Consider the following 15,718-nt stretch of genomic DNA (forward strand, 5'->3'; position numbering starts at 1 on the left):
TGAGGTCTAGCAGGGGAAGCGAAACCAGACCCAAAGCTTTCTGGTGACTGATTTCACAGCCTTTCTTTTGAGGGTTAACACAAAGGCGCTTGTGAAACAGCTCAGCCTCAACAGTGCAATAGACTGCAATGGACTGCAGATAAAGGGAAGAGGATGTGGGGCTAGTTGATCAACTGCACATATGACAAAAAGGCAAGGTTAAAAGTCCTCTGGAAATAGGAAGCAGAACCTGGAATAACCGTCAGCCCTTGGAGAATTCTTTGGAAGAAAAGACAGTGAGCATGGGCTGCTGCTTCCCCCACACCTCACTGTGCACACCCCACGCTGGCCACGCAGTCCTCCAGGGAGCTTCCTTTGTAGGGAGAGAGGGGGAAGGCACAGGGACCAGCGATGCGCTCCCTTCTCCTTCTCCCAGCTGACCACTGTCTCAGAAGGACGACACAGCATCTGTGGGTGCCCTCAGCCAGTCAAATGCTCCCTACCCCCTTAGTGCACATGTGAAGATCTTTCAGGCTTTAACACGCAAATGCCACTCACTAACTTAATGTCCGTGGTGCCCGGTACTGTCTGCCAGAGGCGGACCTAACAAGACGTTCCCTATCATTTCACCCAGGAGGGAATCAGCCAGCTCTCTACAAGCTTTTGTCTTTCAAGAGAAACAGAGCTCTACATACGGCTTTGTTTGCCAATATTCCCAAGAAAATGTTCCCTGTGCACGGTCTTTAAAAATATCATCTATCTTCATTTATCTAAATCGCTAAGGCTAGTTATGGTACAATCTTGTAGGATGTGAACACAGACACTTATTTTTCCTCGTCTGACTTCAAACTGAGGCCGTCTTTTAAAGGATATTTTGTTAAGTGCTTGGGTTAAACAGTCCCTGGTAAACTCTCAATTAACACTGGCTGAAGAATGCGTGAATAAATTCCTTCTAGCCTATTTCCTGGAATAAAGGAGGTAAATAATGTGAAACATTATTTAACACTTTGTAGTTTACCAGCCGAGGCTAAAATAAAACAACAGGGCTTTCTCTTTTTGTTACTAAAACCATTCATCTGCCAAATGTCACCTTCTGATAAGAGCCCACTTCTAAGTCCTCATTTGTAACTGAATGTGGGCCGGCATAATGAAGGTTGACCACATGTCTCAGTTATCTCGCGCTGCTGTAACAGAAGTGCCACAAGTGGGAGGCGGTGACAAGCTGAAGGGATTCACTCCAGGCAGAAGTCAGAGGGCCACTTTCTCTGCGGGCTCTGGGAGAGCTCCTGGCCTCTTTTGAGGCTGCTCCCGGGTCATCTTCCTGTGCTTACTATCTTTCCCCCCAGGTCTCTCTACTTCTGTTTGCTTCTTTTAATCTTTTTTATATCTCCAGAAGAGCTTGACTCAGATACAATTTACACTAATCCTGCCTCATTAATATACAAAGCTAGGCCAGTCCCAAATGGATTATAAGTGCAGGCATAGAGATTAGGATTTACAACACCTTTTTTGGGAGGGGGGAGGGGGAGGGAGGACACATACAATTCAATCCATCACACACACAACATTTGAATGATAAACCAAAGGCAAGCTACAAACCAGCTCTCCAACACAGCCAAGAAGGACGTTCATTCCATAAACTCTCACCAATCCTGGGATTTAGTCAAATTAAAGAAGACAATGGGAAGAGTGAGCGGTTTTTAAGAAATGTGGGTGAGGGGCTAGAAGTGGTCTTGCACAGAGGGGGAAGGAGCTCAACCCGAAGCCCTAGAGATAAAGGAAATTGTCTCCTGGGATAAACAATTTTAAAAAGGCTAGTACACTCGGCTCCAGGGCCCTGGAACCAGGAGGTCGCTGTCTGCACTTAGCTGCAGATTCCTCCCCACCTCCCCCCAACAACTCAGGAGGAATTGCTTCCCTCAGCACCAGCACTGGCCATCACTGCCTGCACACCAGAGGCAGGATCAACCCCAGGAAACACACTACGGTTGGCCCCAGGGAGACGTCCACTGCCCACCTCCCCCAGCTCAGGCGCTCAGCATTTTTAATGCTTCCTGCCAACTGCAGTTAAATGAGAATCAAAAATAAATAAAATAAAGGCAAAGCAATTAGGCAGGTGGGAGGAGTGGCTCGACTGTGATGTTCTAAAGAAAACGGGACACAGATAAAACCCCACTGTAATCGCAACCTTGGCAATGGATTAAAAAAAAAACAAGTTCTTTTCTGGGCACGTCTCAGGCAGGCCACCAAGACTGCCGTCTGTCTCCAGGGGATGGTCGAGGAGAGCAACCTGGGCCTCTGAGTCCATTGGTTGACAACACTGAACTCTGCAACAGGAACTCTGGACGACAGTGTGCAGGGCAGACTGAGCCCTCCCTTTCTTCTGGCTACTAAACGTGTTAACATGGGCTTGGCATTGAAAATGTCCAGAGAGTCACCTGTGTGATTCTCTTCACTCCCTGTGCTACCTCATGTCTGCCACGCTCCACCCAAGTGCTGGAGCACATGGGGCACAGCTGGCAGGTGCTTTGGGCCCGCACGACTGAAGGTTCTAAAACAGGAGACGTTTTAATTTCATCACAGAATAGTTACTGTAGCTGTGGGCAGCGGGAGAGTGGCCCCTCAAAACCTTGACCCTGGAGTGTTCTTACACTTACAGTGTAAAACAGTAAAAAACAGTAGTCAGCAGCAACTATGAAAAACATAAAGCTTTAAATGCTAAGGGATGGGGGGGGGGCTCCTCCTATTGCACTGATCACTGTGACCATTGCACCTGCTTCTATGTAGCTACTTCTGTTCCTCTTTTAGCATCTTCCCTCCCAACCGGAGAGTCGGCCCCTTAAAGTATCTGTGGCTGGATCACTTCCATGTAAGTAATCTGCCCTGAGCTGCTTCCTCTCCAGTCTGGACAATGATTGCATCTTGAGCCCCAGGAAGGAAGGGGCTCTTGCACAGGTGATCCACAATTAGGGGACTACAATGCGGGGCGGGGTATTTTATGTCCTGGCTGCCAAGCGAAGGGCTGGCAGCTTGAGCCCACTGGCTGCTCCACAGTAGAAAGGTGCGGCAGTCTTGCTTCGGGGAAGATGTCCAGCCTCAGGGACCTATGAGCGCTTTTGCTCTGGCCTACAGGGTCACGAAAGGGTCGGAATCGAGATGTTGCCAGTGGTCTTGGTTTCCGGAAGAGGCCACAGTCCTCTCCAGAGACTTGATCTGTGGAAGCTCTCAGCTTGCCATGTTATTTGGCTACTGGATCTGTTCCTCTTTCCCCAGGAGGGTAGAAACTGGGTTTTGGTTACTTCTGTGTCCCCCAGAACCCACACATTAGGCCCTCAGTTGATTCTGCAGAATGAAGTGACCAGGCGGATGAGTCTATAGCAGTGGTAACTCCAGCAACTCTGCTCACCTGCATCTCTCCAATCCAGAGGACGGTCTCCCACCCTCACTTGCTTTCAAAGGAGACTTCCTTATATCTGAACCCAACCCACCGCCCATCTGGTTGTCGCATTATCAGTAGAGCTCACTAAAGTAAAGTATGCCAAGGGCTTCCCTCGTCAGTGGTTTCTCCAGAATGATCAGTCTTTGGAGGATCAAAGATAAAATGGTTTCTGAGACACCACAGAAAGCAGAAATCCATCCCCTTTTGTACATTTCTTCATAGAGGAGCTCTTTTCAAAAAGATAAGAACTGTAAGATAAGAACCCAGAGAACAGATATCACCTGCGGATTATATGGACACGATGCCAATAATACATCACAAAAGCCACTCTCTCCTTCTGCCCCAGTTCTTGGGGACCAAAGGTATTCTAAGGCTATAGCTTTCTCTGCTTCTACCTTTTCATACTATTTCTTTCCTTTTTCTTTTTGGAAGATTTTTGAGCTTGATAGTCAATGGTATTATATAGATCCAGGGCCCAGGGGCCCAGAGCCCGACTGAGTCCCTGACCCGGCCCTCCCCGGGTTTTCAGTACCCTACACCTAAGGCATCCGAAACTCCAGGAGCAGACCCAGGGAGTCTGCATTTTGACACACCCTCCATGGGACGGTGGTGTGGCCAAAGGTTTGAGAACCACGATTTTAGACTGAAAGAGGACCCAAGTACAGTCTCAAAAAAGGTTTTCCTATATACTCATGTGAAGAGATGGGGCACAGATTCATAAGGATACACGTTGTCCTTTTAGGCCTCGCTGTCGAAATGAACTTCCTGATATGGTGCAGGTCATAGGTTCCCAAACTTATTCCACCCCCACCCTCTGGCAATAACCCAGGACAAATGATAAGTATCTGCTTTTGCACCCTCCCTGGATCTGCCATAGAGCCCTGGTGGTGTCGGGGTTACATGCTGGGTTGTGATCCGCATGGTTCAAAACCACCAGACTGGGCTTTCTACTCTTGCAAACGTTTACCTTCTCAGAAACCCACAGGGAGTCGCTATGAGTCAGCACTGACTGATGGCAGGGAGGGACGGTTCTACCAACCCCAGGGGGCGCCATCACCCACTTTAGGAAACCCGAGTGTATATGTTCTGTATCTGGGCAGTTACAGAGTGGCTAATAGCCTCTTATGGCATTGAAAAGGCAATATATGGCCAAGTGGGGCTGAGGGAATAATTTTTATTTAATTTTAATAGCCACATGGCCAAATCACTTCCTGAAATCCTTACAATAATATGTTTGAAATGTATTCTCTACCAGTCTACCTTATTTCTTTGTATTACTTCCTCCTGTGCAGTAACCTGCGCACAGGAGAAGCTTAATGATGTTTTTCAATTGACTTGGGATGGTAGTAGTTTGGTCATCTGTAAGATGAAAAGCACCTATCATTCATCATTCAAAGTATTCACTGCTACGTCAAGTTTGTCCTAAAAGTCAGATTAATGTCATTGTGACTTAAAAAAGCCGTTTCAAGTACTAGGTGCAGGAGTATTAACCCTTCTGTTTGAGTGTGGCAAAGCTTTAGCTGTGTGTTGTTACTTGGCTCTGCAATGTAACTCTAGATTTTTTTAAAAGAAGGATATAACAAAAGTCAACCTCAACAACTGCCAAAAGGGATCCTTTGTAATTGTAGGGCCTTCAGACTATCTTCCTTCGACAGACAGTCTGAAAAGGTCTCATTTTATGAGACAACATGTATTTTCATTCTACTACCTAAAATCAGGATTTCTCCTGGCCCTTAACTGTCCATCATTAGTGAGTTTGTACAAGCATGATCCGATCTGGATTACAGGAAGAACTACACTGAGAAGTTTTTAAAAATTTATTCTACTGATGACTATTGGCACTTTAGGAGCTCGAGAGGCACAACAATTAAGCGCCCACCTGCTAAGTGAACGAGTGGCAGTTTGGACCCACTCAATGGCTCTGTGAGAGAAAGCCCTGGAGATCTTTCTGGAAAGATGACAGCTAAAAACACCCTGTGGGGGCAAGTCTACTCGGTCACAGGGCGACTGAGAGCCAGAATTGACAACCACCTTAGCGCTGTGCAAAAATCCGCCCAACCCTGAACACATGCAGATCCCTGACTGCAGAATGCCTTCCTAAGTGGAGAACTTTTACAAAGTTCTTTCTTTTTGTCTCTGGGGATGCAGCTCCAGTCTCCTTCAGCAAAAGCTCACGCTACGAACTAGTAAACCAATTGGGGGGTGGGCGCTTGTCTAACGAGGGTCTAGGGTTCTAGACCCTTGGACCGATACTTCATCTGCCTTCCATAATGCCTCTTAATACTTGGCCCAGACCCTCACTAAGCTTGCAGTACCTTGTTCCTTTCTGTAAGGTTTGAGGCAACAAACTAGCAACTCGGGGCAGGTGTGGGGAAGAGGCTGGGATTGTCTCCATTAGATAGGCAAGTAGTATGGGGCCCAAAGCCTCATCTTTCTTCCATGGAACAGCTGGTGGTTTTGAACTGCAGGCCTTGTGGTTAGCAGCCCAATTCGTAATGCACCACACCTTCAGAACTCTTTACCTTGAGGATAAGATGATATTACAGACATTCGGCCTGGAGGATTCTAACTTTCTTTGATGTTCTTTACTTTAAGATTCTGGATCATCGCCTGTCTTCTAGATAGGCGTGAGGGGGTGGATTGGTTAGCGGAGAGGAGCTGGAGTCAAGCTTGGGTTCGAGGCAGAGTTCAAGAGAGAAAATCTGACATGGAAAAATAATAGGGCTGGTGGTATGTAGGTATTCTCACTAAGATCAGAGGATTGTAAGCCAGGGGAAAAACTTAGACATCATCTAGACCAGGGATACAAATCCATGCTTCCCATCTTCTCCTCCCTCACCTAGGACAGGTATCATTGAAGGAGTCTTCAAAATGGTGGCCAGGTAACAACTATGAACTGCTGAGTTGTAAACCAAATAAAACATCACGATCAGACAACGTCACTAGGGAATTTTACGAAACATTCACAGGAAAGTAGACACCGATTCTAGTCAAACTCTTCCAAACACAGAGCAGGAAGGAATATTCCCAATCCCATTCAATAAAGCCACATGGGGACTGAACACAAAAACAAACTAACAACCTGATAGACTTCATGAACGTCGGCAGAGCAATTCTCAACAAAGTTCTAGCAAACAATCCAATAACACATTCAGCCGGCATCACGATCACGTGGGAGCTGGACCAGAAACAGAAGGGTGGTTAAACATCAGACAGTCAATCCATGGAATTCATCACATGAATAAAACAAAGGAAGCGAACCACACGAGACTCTGATAAAATCCTACACTGCTTCCTGGTGAAGAACTCTTAGCAAAATAGAACTAGAAGGGAAAGTAAGTCCCCAACATAATTAAGGGTCTCTGCAAAAGCAACAGCCAATGCATTCTCCCTGGAGAAAGACGGACAGCCTTCCGCTAAAGAGCAGGCACAAGACAATGATGCCCAGCATCGTGACTCCTATTCAGTAGCGCACTGGAGTCGTAGCCAAAGCAGGGAGGCAAGTATGAGAAATAAAGGGTATTCAAATGGGAAAGAAGCAAAACGATCCCTATTCACAGATGACATGGTCCAATACATAGAAAATTCCAAGGAGTCCTCAAGAAAGCTACTTGATATAATGGGAAAAAATCACCAACATTTCAGGGTAAAAGTTCAATACATAAAATTTGGTTGAGTTCCCATACAATAACATGAATGAAACCAAAATAAAATTAAAGCAATGTTACCATGTATAATGGCCCTCTAAATGAGAAAATATCTAGAAATACACCTAACCAGAGTGACAGAAGACTTGCACAATGAAAATGTACACATTACAAAGCTACTACCAGAACCTAAAAAGAAACCTACATAAGTGGCAAGGCACTTGGTGCTCAAGGCTAAGAAGACAATATTGTACAAATGTCAATACCACCCAAAGTGGTCTCTAACTATAATGTAATCCCAATTTGAAAAAAGATTCTTTACTGAAATAGAAAAACACATCACCAACTATTCATGAATAAGAGAGGCCTGCATAGTCAAGGCACTATGAAGGACCAAGAACGAAGTAGGGACCCTCATTTGTCCTGATCTAAAAACCTACTAGAGAGCTGTAGTCATCCAAACAGCCTGTTACTGGTTCACCAATAGAGATGCCTTTCAGTGGAATGCAATGGACAGACGCGAACCTATCTACTGACAGATGAATTTTAACCAGGTGTGAAAATCCATTTAATGGGGGAAATAAATACTTTCTTTAGTATGTGGTGCTAGAGACACTAGGCAACTATTTGCAGAAAAATGAAACAGGACCCACACCTCACACTACACATGAACACAAAATGGATTAAAGACCTAAACGTTAAAGGAAACACTGTAAAGCTCTGGAGAGAAAACACTGGGACAAAATGAAAAAAAAAAAAAAAGACTATCAAACAACGACAACTGCAAGAGCAGCAGAAACAAAATAAATACCGGGACCGAATAAGAATTAAACTATGCTCATCAAAATACTTTATCAAAAGACTAAAAAAAGACAACCTACAGAATGGGAGAAAAAGTCTCTAGAAATAACCTAGCACATGAGGGTCTAATCTATCAAGCATATAGAAAATTTCCACACGTCACTAAAAAGACAAATGATCTAATTAAAAAATCGACAAAAGGCATGACCAGGCCCTTTACCATGGACGATAGTCAAGTGGTCAACAAACACGTGGGAGGACACTCAGTTTTCAAGTCACTTAAAGCACTCACTGCTTCGAGTTGATTCTGCCCCACAGCGACCCTACAAGGCAGGGTGGAACTCTGCCTTTCAAGGCTATATCATTTTTACAGAAGCCAACGGCCCCTTCTGTCTCCCATTGAGTGACCAGTGCGTCTACCGCTGTGGTAGCAGCCCAATGCTTAACCCTTTAGCTGCAAATCAACACAATGAGTTCTCTCACCCGGACTTAAATAGCACTAATTAAAAAAACCCAGAAAACAACAAATACAGGCAAGGATGTGGGGAGACCGCAACCCCAGCAGGAATGTTAAATGGTACAACCACCGGGGGAAACAGTACAGTACTTCCGCAAAAACTACACTAAAACTACCTATCGTTCTACTGTATGTTCCTATCCTATGTGCCAGCAATTCTACTCCTAGGTATACACCCCCAATAGATAGCCCCCAATTTACTGCCATAGAGTCGCCCTCAACTCACAGTGATCCTACAGGACAGGGTAAAATGGCCTTTGTGAGTTTCTGAGACGGTGGATGTTTTGGGGAGTAGAAAGCCTCATCTTCCTCCCTGAGAGGTTTCAAAGTGCTATGTGGAGTGCAGCCCAACTCGTAACCACTGCGCCCCCAGGGCTCCACTAGAGACCCAAAAGGAGTGACACCCAGTCATCTGCAGATTTATGGCCATTGCAGCACCAGTCCTGAAAACAAGGCCAGTGCTTACGGATGGATTACGAGAAAGCAACGTCTCAGAGCACAAGGCTATGTAACCATAAAGATTCATGATGCCTCCTCAAAATATCTCTCGACATTGATGAGTCCTGCAGGACATTATGCTGACTAAAATAAGTCAAGCGCAAACGGGCAAATATTGTGTAGTTCCACTTTTTGCCAAAGGACAGAAATACCTATACATACAGAAAGCAATGCTCTTTGGTAGTTCCAAGGGGACGGTGTGTAGGGGAGGGGAAATTTCTATTTAGTAGATAATTGTTATTTTGGGTGATGGAAAAGCCATTACTGTCTGTGCAACCAGGCGGCCCAAGGTAAACGATACACTCCTACCCAGAATGTTTATGGTAAATGCTGGGGCATATACATTTTGCAACAATTATCAAAATAGGGTGGCAGGAGGCTTCAAAAAGTTCTTGGAAGAATCTCCTTATCTTTTTTAAAAAAATCATTTTATTGGGGGTTCATACAAGTCTTATCTCCATCCATCCATCCATCCATCCATCCATCCATCCATCCATCCATCCATCCATCCATTGTGTCAAGCACATTTGTACATTTGTTGCCATCATCATTCTCAAAACATTTGCTTTCTACTTGAGCCCTTGGTATATGCTCCTCATTTCCCCCTCCTCCCTCGCGAACCCTTGATAATTTATAAATTATTATTTTGTCATGTCTTACATTGTCCGACATCTCTCTTCACCCACTTTCCTGTTGTCCATCACCCAGGGAGGCGGTTGTATGTAGATCCTTGTAATTGGTTCCCCCTTTCCACCCCATCCTCCCAAATTTTCTTATCTTTTAATTCCATTTTCTCTACAATTTTTTGAGTGATTATATATGTGTGTGTGCATATAACAAAAGGTGTCAAAATGTTTGTGGAAAATGAAATGAAAAGATAAAGGGGTTTTTCCATGAACCTTCTGAAGCCTTCTTATGTATATGTGTATATGTGAGGAGCCCTGGTGGCATCGTGAGTTAGGCAGTGGGCTATTCATCAAAGGCTGGCGATTCAAACCCACAGCCACCCTGAGACTGAAAGATGAGACTGTCTGTTCCCATCAAGATTTCTAGCCCTGGGAAGTCTATGGGTGGAGTTGCTATCACCGGCATTGAATTTAGTGGCGGGAATGATCTGAGACCAAATGTCCACAATTATAGCAAAAAGGGCGAGGGAAACCAGCTTACCAGAAAGGAAATGCCTAGAGGGGAATTAATGACAAAACATTGTGAAAAATGTGACCAATGTATCTGAACAATCTTTGCAGAAATTGTTAAATGGGAAACAAATTTCAGTGGTATACACACCACTGAAAACGCAATGTTATTTAAAAACAAAACCCCAAGACCTTCCTGTGCTAATCTGACTACTATATCAATGATAACACTACTTAATTATTTAGAAGACACAGTAATACTCATTCTATTCAGTTGCCACTGAGCCGACTCTGACTTAATGTGAGCCCATATGTGTCTTGTTTGGATCTTGCTCATGGCAGCAGTCAAGAGATCAAACGACACATTGCACTGAGTAAATCCGCTGCACAAGACCTTGTTAAGGTGTTGAAAAGCAAGGAGGCTACTTTGAGAGGTAAGGTGCACCTGACCCAACCAGGGTATTTTCAATTGCCTCATCTACATGTGAAAGTGGGACACTGAATAGGGAAGACAGGAGAAGAAAAGAGGTGTTTGAATGATGGTGCAGGCAAAGAATACTGAAAGTACCACGGACTGCCGAGAGAACAGACAAATCTGCCTTGGAAGAAGTACAGGCAGAGTGCTCCTCAGGGCAAGCATGGCGAGGCTTCCTCTTTTCACGTACTTTGGGCATGTGGTTAGGAGGACACCATGCTTGATAGAGGGCGTTGGAGAACAGGAAGGCCCTAGACCAGACGGGCTGACAGTGGCCGTGGCCACAATGGGCTCCAGCAGAAGAACAACTGTGACGATGGTGCGGGGCGGGGCAGTGCTGTGCACAGGGTCGCTGTGAGTTGGAATTGACCCCACGGCACAGAACAACAACAACACAACATAAATGCCCTGTAGGGCTTTGGGTGGCTGATTTTCCAGAAGTAGACTGCCAGGCCTTGTTCCCAAGGAGCCTTTCCACTACACTTAAACTGCTCATCTTTCGGTTAGTAGCTGAGCCCCTAAACCATTTGTACCACCATGGAAATTAAATGTAACAGCTCATTTAATTCTCATAGCAATCTCATGAGAAGAGACGTTGGAGATGAGGACACTGTGACGTGAAGTGGCAGAGCTGGGATGCAAACCAGGAGTCCATGCTCTGAACCCTGAGCTACCACTGCCGCCCATGGGACTGGGTCTCTGCTTCACATTTGTTGTAGAGGAAAAAATGAGGCAACTCAATGAACATATGGGCCTTAGAAGATCTTATTTGTAGATTCATTAAAATCCAGCATTTACAGGATATTAAAACCTTTCTCCATCAAGGACGTTTGCAAACTCTAGGAGACAGTAATGGTAAAGGTACAATCGCCCTTGTGGACTTGCCAAATCAGTGTGGAAGAGCTTTTATGAAAAGTCTTAGAAATGTGGCTCACAGGGTAATGGTTTATGGTCAAACTGCCTTTTGATCTTTCATGTGAAAAATATGTACTTACATATATTGCAGGAAACCTCACTACTTCCTTCCTAAGTGTCGGTCAAAAAACACTAATTACTTGACTAATTAGACTGTGAAACTTCCCTTACAGATGGCAAAAATGAGCTGTTTTCACCCCACAAATTAAGTTGGGACATACCACCACCACCACCACACACACGTAGAAAAGTTTCAATGGTTTCATTGTAGACAGCATGGACAATTTAAACAAATCATATAAAAATAAATTAGAAACTAATGAAAATAATCTGTTCTTTGCTAAAGAGTGGGGGAAGAGGACCCTGTTCTGTAGAAAGAAGGAGGTGATGCAGGGCCTGCTGGCTAGGAGCCTCACTGGGGCAGAGCGTGAAGGCTGAGTGCCACTCACTCTCTGGGAAGTAGGCCACCCAAACATGTCCCTCAGCCCACAGGTGAGTTGTGATTGTCATCCTGGTTTTCTGGAACTTTCTGGTCATTCTACTTGTAGTCAGCAGGCTGAGGCAGCATGGCACCCTCTGTTCTCTTAGCTAATCCCCATGGCACACGCAGCCTATTTGTCATGTTCACCTCAGAGCCCGAGATCCGTGGTTTCCCATTAGCTCTGAGTTTGCACCAATTCAGATGGCCACATTGGCTCATTGGTCAGGAGAATTTTCAGAGCTGAGTACAAAGGAACCTAATACCAAGTTCGGCAGAGGAAGTGCCTATCTGACTCGAGTGTGCTACCTGCAGAAGCCCCGTGTTGGGTGAGGGAAGCTGAGACTGCACCCTGAGATACTCACCGGCACCCAGGCTGCCAGTAGCTGCAGTCCAGCCCATAACAGGCGGGATGGCCCCAACCACTGCTCCGACCCATGTGTTGGCAATGCTGATCCTCTTCAGTGGTGTATAACAACAGGTGTACAGGAAAATGTTGAAGGCTCCCAAAGCCCCGGTGAGGGGGTTCACCCCCCAAGTCAGCAGGGCAACTCCTGGCACGGCACAGCAAGTGGCAAAGGACACGGCGAGCAGAGGGCTGCAAAAGAGGAGAGAGGAGTCATTTTCTTTCTTTTTTAAACCGTTTTATTAAGGGCTCATACAACTCTTATCACAGTCCATACATACATCAATTGTGTAAAGCACATTTGTACATTCATTGCCCTCATCATTCTCAAATATTTGAGAGGAGTCATTTTCAACGCAAGTTCACCACACGGTGTGGAACTGGTAGTGGCCCAGGGCAGGGGCAGTGAATTATTTAATGTGGCCCTTGTAGCCAAAGTCTCTGACACTCCCACTTTCCTGTGTGGGCCTGGGCAAGAAGGTGGGGGAAGGCACTGCTGGGATTCACATGAGTAATCTGTAACGTGATTCATTGTTATTGCATTCTGCTCAGTATACAATGAGCCCTCGGCGAAGCAGGAGGGGTGAAGCTTACTACTGGCGGGAGCCACTCTGGATCCTGCAGTCCCTGCTGAGTGAACCTCCGGGACCCTCAAGGCAGCTATGGAATTTGAGGAGTGGCACAGGCACAGGAGTGGTAGAGGGGCAGCAGCCGCACAACCTGGAGCCAGGGCATGAGAGGGAATGGACTTCCCAACCCACAGAGCCCGGAAAGCTGGGTGCTTTGGGGCAGGAGGCCAGCTTATGGATTGGGGTACCTCTGGGCACTTAAATTGGGGAAGCTGGGCTTGCTGGATGCCTTTGAGTTGAGGCTTACAGGGGGTAGCATTGTAAGTAACAGCGTCCAGACTAAACAACTATCAGAAGCGTTTCTGTGAGTTGCATTGTAACTGCTGACTTCTCCAGTAAACCCTGTCCTCATGGGCCTATCTTCAAGTTCTCTGTGGTGACTGCGGGGAATCACAGAACCCACTAAAAAGTAGAGAGTGCTGTTGACATCGAACACACCCAGAGAGAATAAGTGGCCTTCTCAGTGAAGGGGGTGCTGGGGAGGCACCTGGGGAACCCTCTGTACAAAACTTAAAATAACAAGGGGCTGTGCTGGCAGGAGCCCTGGTGGTTCCACTGGGAATAAGCCGTTGAGAGTGGAGGTCAGAGAGCCTCTGCAGTAGAATACAGGTTCTGTTCTGTCCGTGGCTGGACAACGTCTGGGCTTCACTGTACTCCTCTGACTGATGCCTCCGAGGGTTGAAGTGAGGGCAAAATGAGACAGTGTCTCACACATTTTGCAGTGGGTCAGAGGAGAACTCTATAGCGTTTTCCAGGACTGACTTTGTTTCTGAGACATCTCTGAGAGGACTCGAACCTCCAATGTGTTGAGTAGGAGCTGACTGCTGTAGCTGTCTGGACCACCCAGGCACTCCTGAACCACTCAAGAGGCAACACTCAAGGATTGGACACCCCTTCCACCAGCCAGCACCTCCCCCAAGGTATCTCAATTCTGGAGGCAGTTCTACCCATTTCTATCTTATTTTAAAATGACACCTAGATTCGTAATAATTAAGAGCAAAGGTAGGCCTCGGTGAGCATCATCATTACAACACTGCTCATGAGGTGGAGGCTGAGCAGTGCCAGGGACATTCAGTGCCTGCTCACTGGGAGCAGCACAGTTTCAGTTCAGTTTTGTTCATTAACTTGGTTCAGAGGCATGGGATTTCCAAAGAGATCACAACAGTGCTATCTATTTAAATTAAAATCTCAACTGAAACTCTACAATGTTAATGATGACTATACACTTGATTCTCAGCCGAGTCCACTTTTCAAAGTAGCCTTTGTGTGGCACCTTGTGAAAGCCTTTTTGATTCTAGATAAATTGGATCCCCTGGTTCCTGCGTATGTCCGTGTTTATTTATTCTTTCTTAGAAACGTAAGGAGGCCACTCGGGTCGGCTTTCTGCTCAGAGAAACCATAATGCCTTCTCAGAGTAGCTCTGTTTGCACAGTGCCCGTGATCCTCTCATAACTGAAGATTGTACAACATGCTCATTGGGAGGCAGGGGTCACCAGTGTGCACCTTCTAGGGCGTTCTGGTTTTTTCCCCTGAGGGAGGAAATCTTTACCCCCCATGCCCTCTTAGTCACAGGGCTGCAGTGTTCACAGGCAGGAGAGAAGCCCTGTGTCTACCGGCTGCCGCGTCAGGAAAAGGAGTGTTGTCGAATTAAGACAAGTTAGAATTGATTCAACTGGAGTTTGAGGGTGGTGCCAGTCGAGTTTACAAGCTTGGCTTCGACCCCAATGGTTAAAGGTTCAAGTTTACCCAGAAGCACCTCAGGAAAAGGGGCCTGATGAATCTATCTGAGAGAAAACCACCACCGAGAACGCTCCGGAGCACAGTTCTGCTCGACACTGACTCCCATGGTGTTGCCGTAAGCCAGAGGTGTCTCGATCTGATGGCAACTGGTCAAACTGAACCAGGACTGGGGTTTGGGGAATGAGAGCCGGCCAGCTAAGAATGCCAAACCAAGGCCATGGAAACAACTCGGCAGAGTGTAGGTTCCCAGAGACAGGATGACGCGCACAGGTTTTTCTAAGGACTCTGATCAATCAGCCCAGAAGAGGGAAGCCAAACGAATAAGAGTTCTGATGGAAAGAGAATCTATAAGGGACACAATGTTGTCAAGATTCTGTAATACAGATCTGTGAACAAAGCTGATGAGACTCTAGTGTATGTTCACCTTTGACTGAATCCTCATCCCCTCTGTTCCTTGGCCAAGGATCCCTGGTGGCAAAGTGGGTTACTCATTGGACTCCTAACTGTAAGTCAGGAGTTCAAAACCACCAGCCACACTGAGAGCGAAAGATGAGTTTCTCTGCTCCTGTAAATATTTATAGCCCAGGAAACCCAAAGGGGACAGCTCTACTCTGTCCTATAGGGTCAATATTAATTGGAATAAACTTGATGGCAGAGGGTTTTTAGCTTGGTTTTTTGACAACGTCTTGTCAACCCTGTGGTCAATGGCTTCCACAACACCCATTCTAGCACCCTCAGTCTTTCCCCACTCCCTGTCCTATCACTCACCACCCTCACAAGTCCCATCTTTGAACCTTAGGAGGAAACTCTACAAACACACCAACAGCCCCCTTACAAGCGGATGGCTTAGTGCAGCGCTTTCCTCCCTCCCCCTCAGGACCGCTGCAGCAGCCCTCTCACCACCAGCAGATGTCCGCTCTTTACTTCATCCCGCGAGACGTCGTTACCTCCTGGCCTTCCTCCCACTTTAAGCAAAGAAGCCATCTTCTTTGTTTGCAAGACGAACTCTCCACTATTGAATTTATCTCCCCCAGCTCATTACCTCCCATCTCCAGAAT

General features: G+C 46.2%; 1 protein-coding gene across 2 annotated transcripts in view; it reads right to left on the reverse strand.

Moving 5' to 3' along the window:
- LOC101651740 (protoheme IX farnesyltransferase, mitochondrial) overlaps nt 1-15,718 on the reverse strand; it is a 153,393-nt gene that overhangs the window by 9,684 nt on the left and 127,991 nt on the right. For both annotated transcript variants that reach the window (XM_004716307.2, XM_045293401.1), the window contains exon 6: nt 12,251-12,483. In XM_004716307.2, the coding sequence (XP_004716364.1) occupies nt 12,251-12,483 (233 nt within the window). The remainder of the gene's footprint in view (nt 1-12,250; nt 12,484-15,718) is intronic.

The sequence above is a fragment of the Echinops telfairi genome, unplaced genomic scaffold (genome assembly GCF_000313985.2).
Source record: "Echinops telfairi isolate 266 unplaced genomic scaffold, ASM31398v2 ScPeMD7_2010;HRSCAF=2546, whole genome shotgun sequence".
NCBI classification, from domain to species: Eukaryota; Metazoa; Chordata; class Mammalia; order Afrosoricida; family Tenrecidae; genus Echinops; species Echinops telfairi.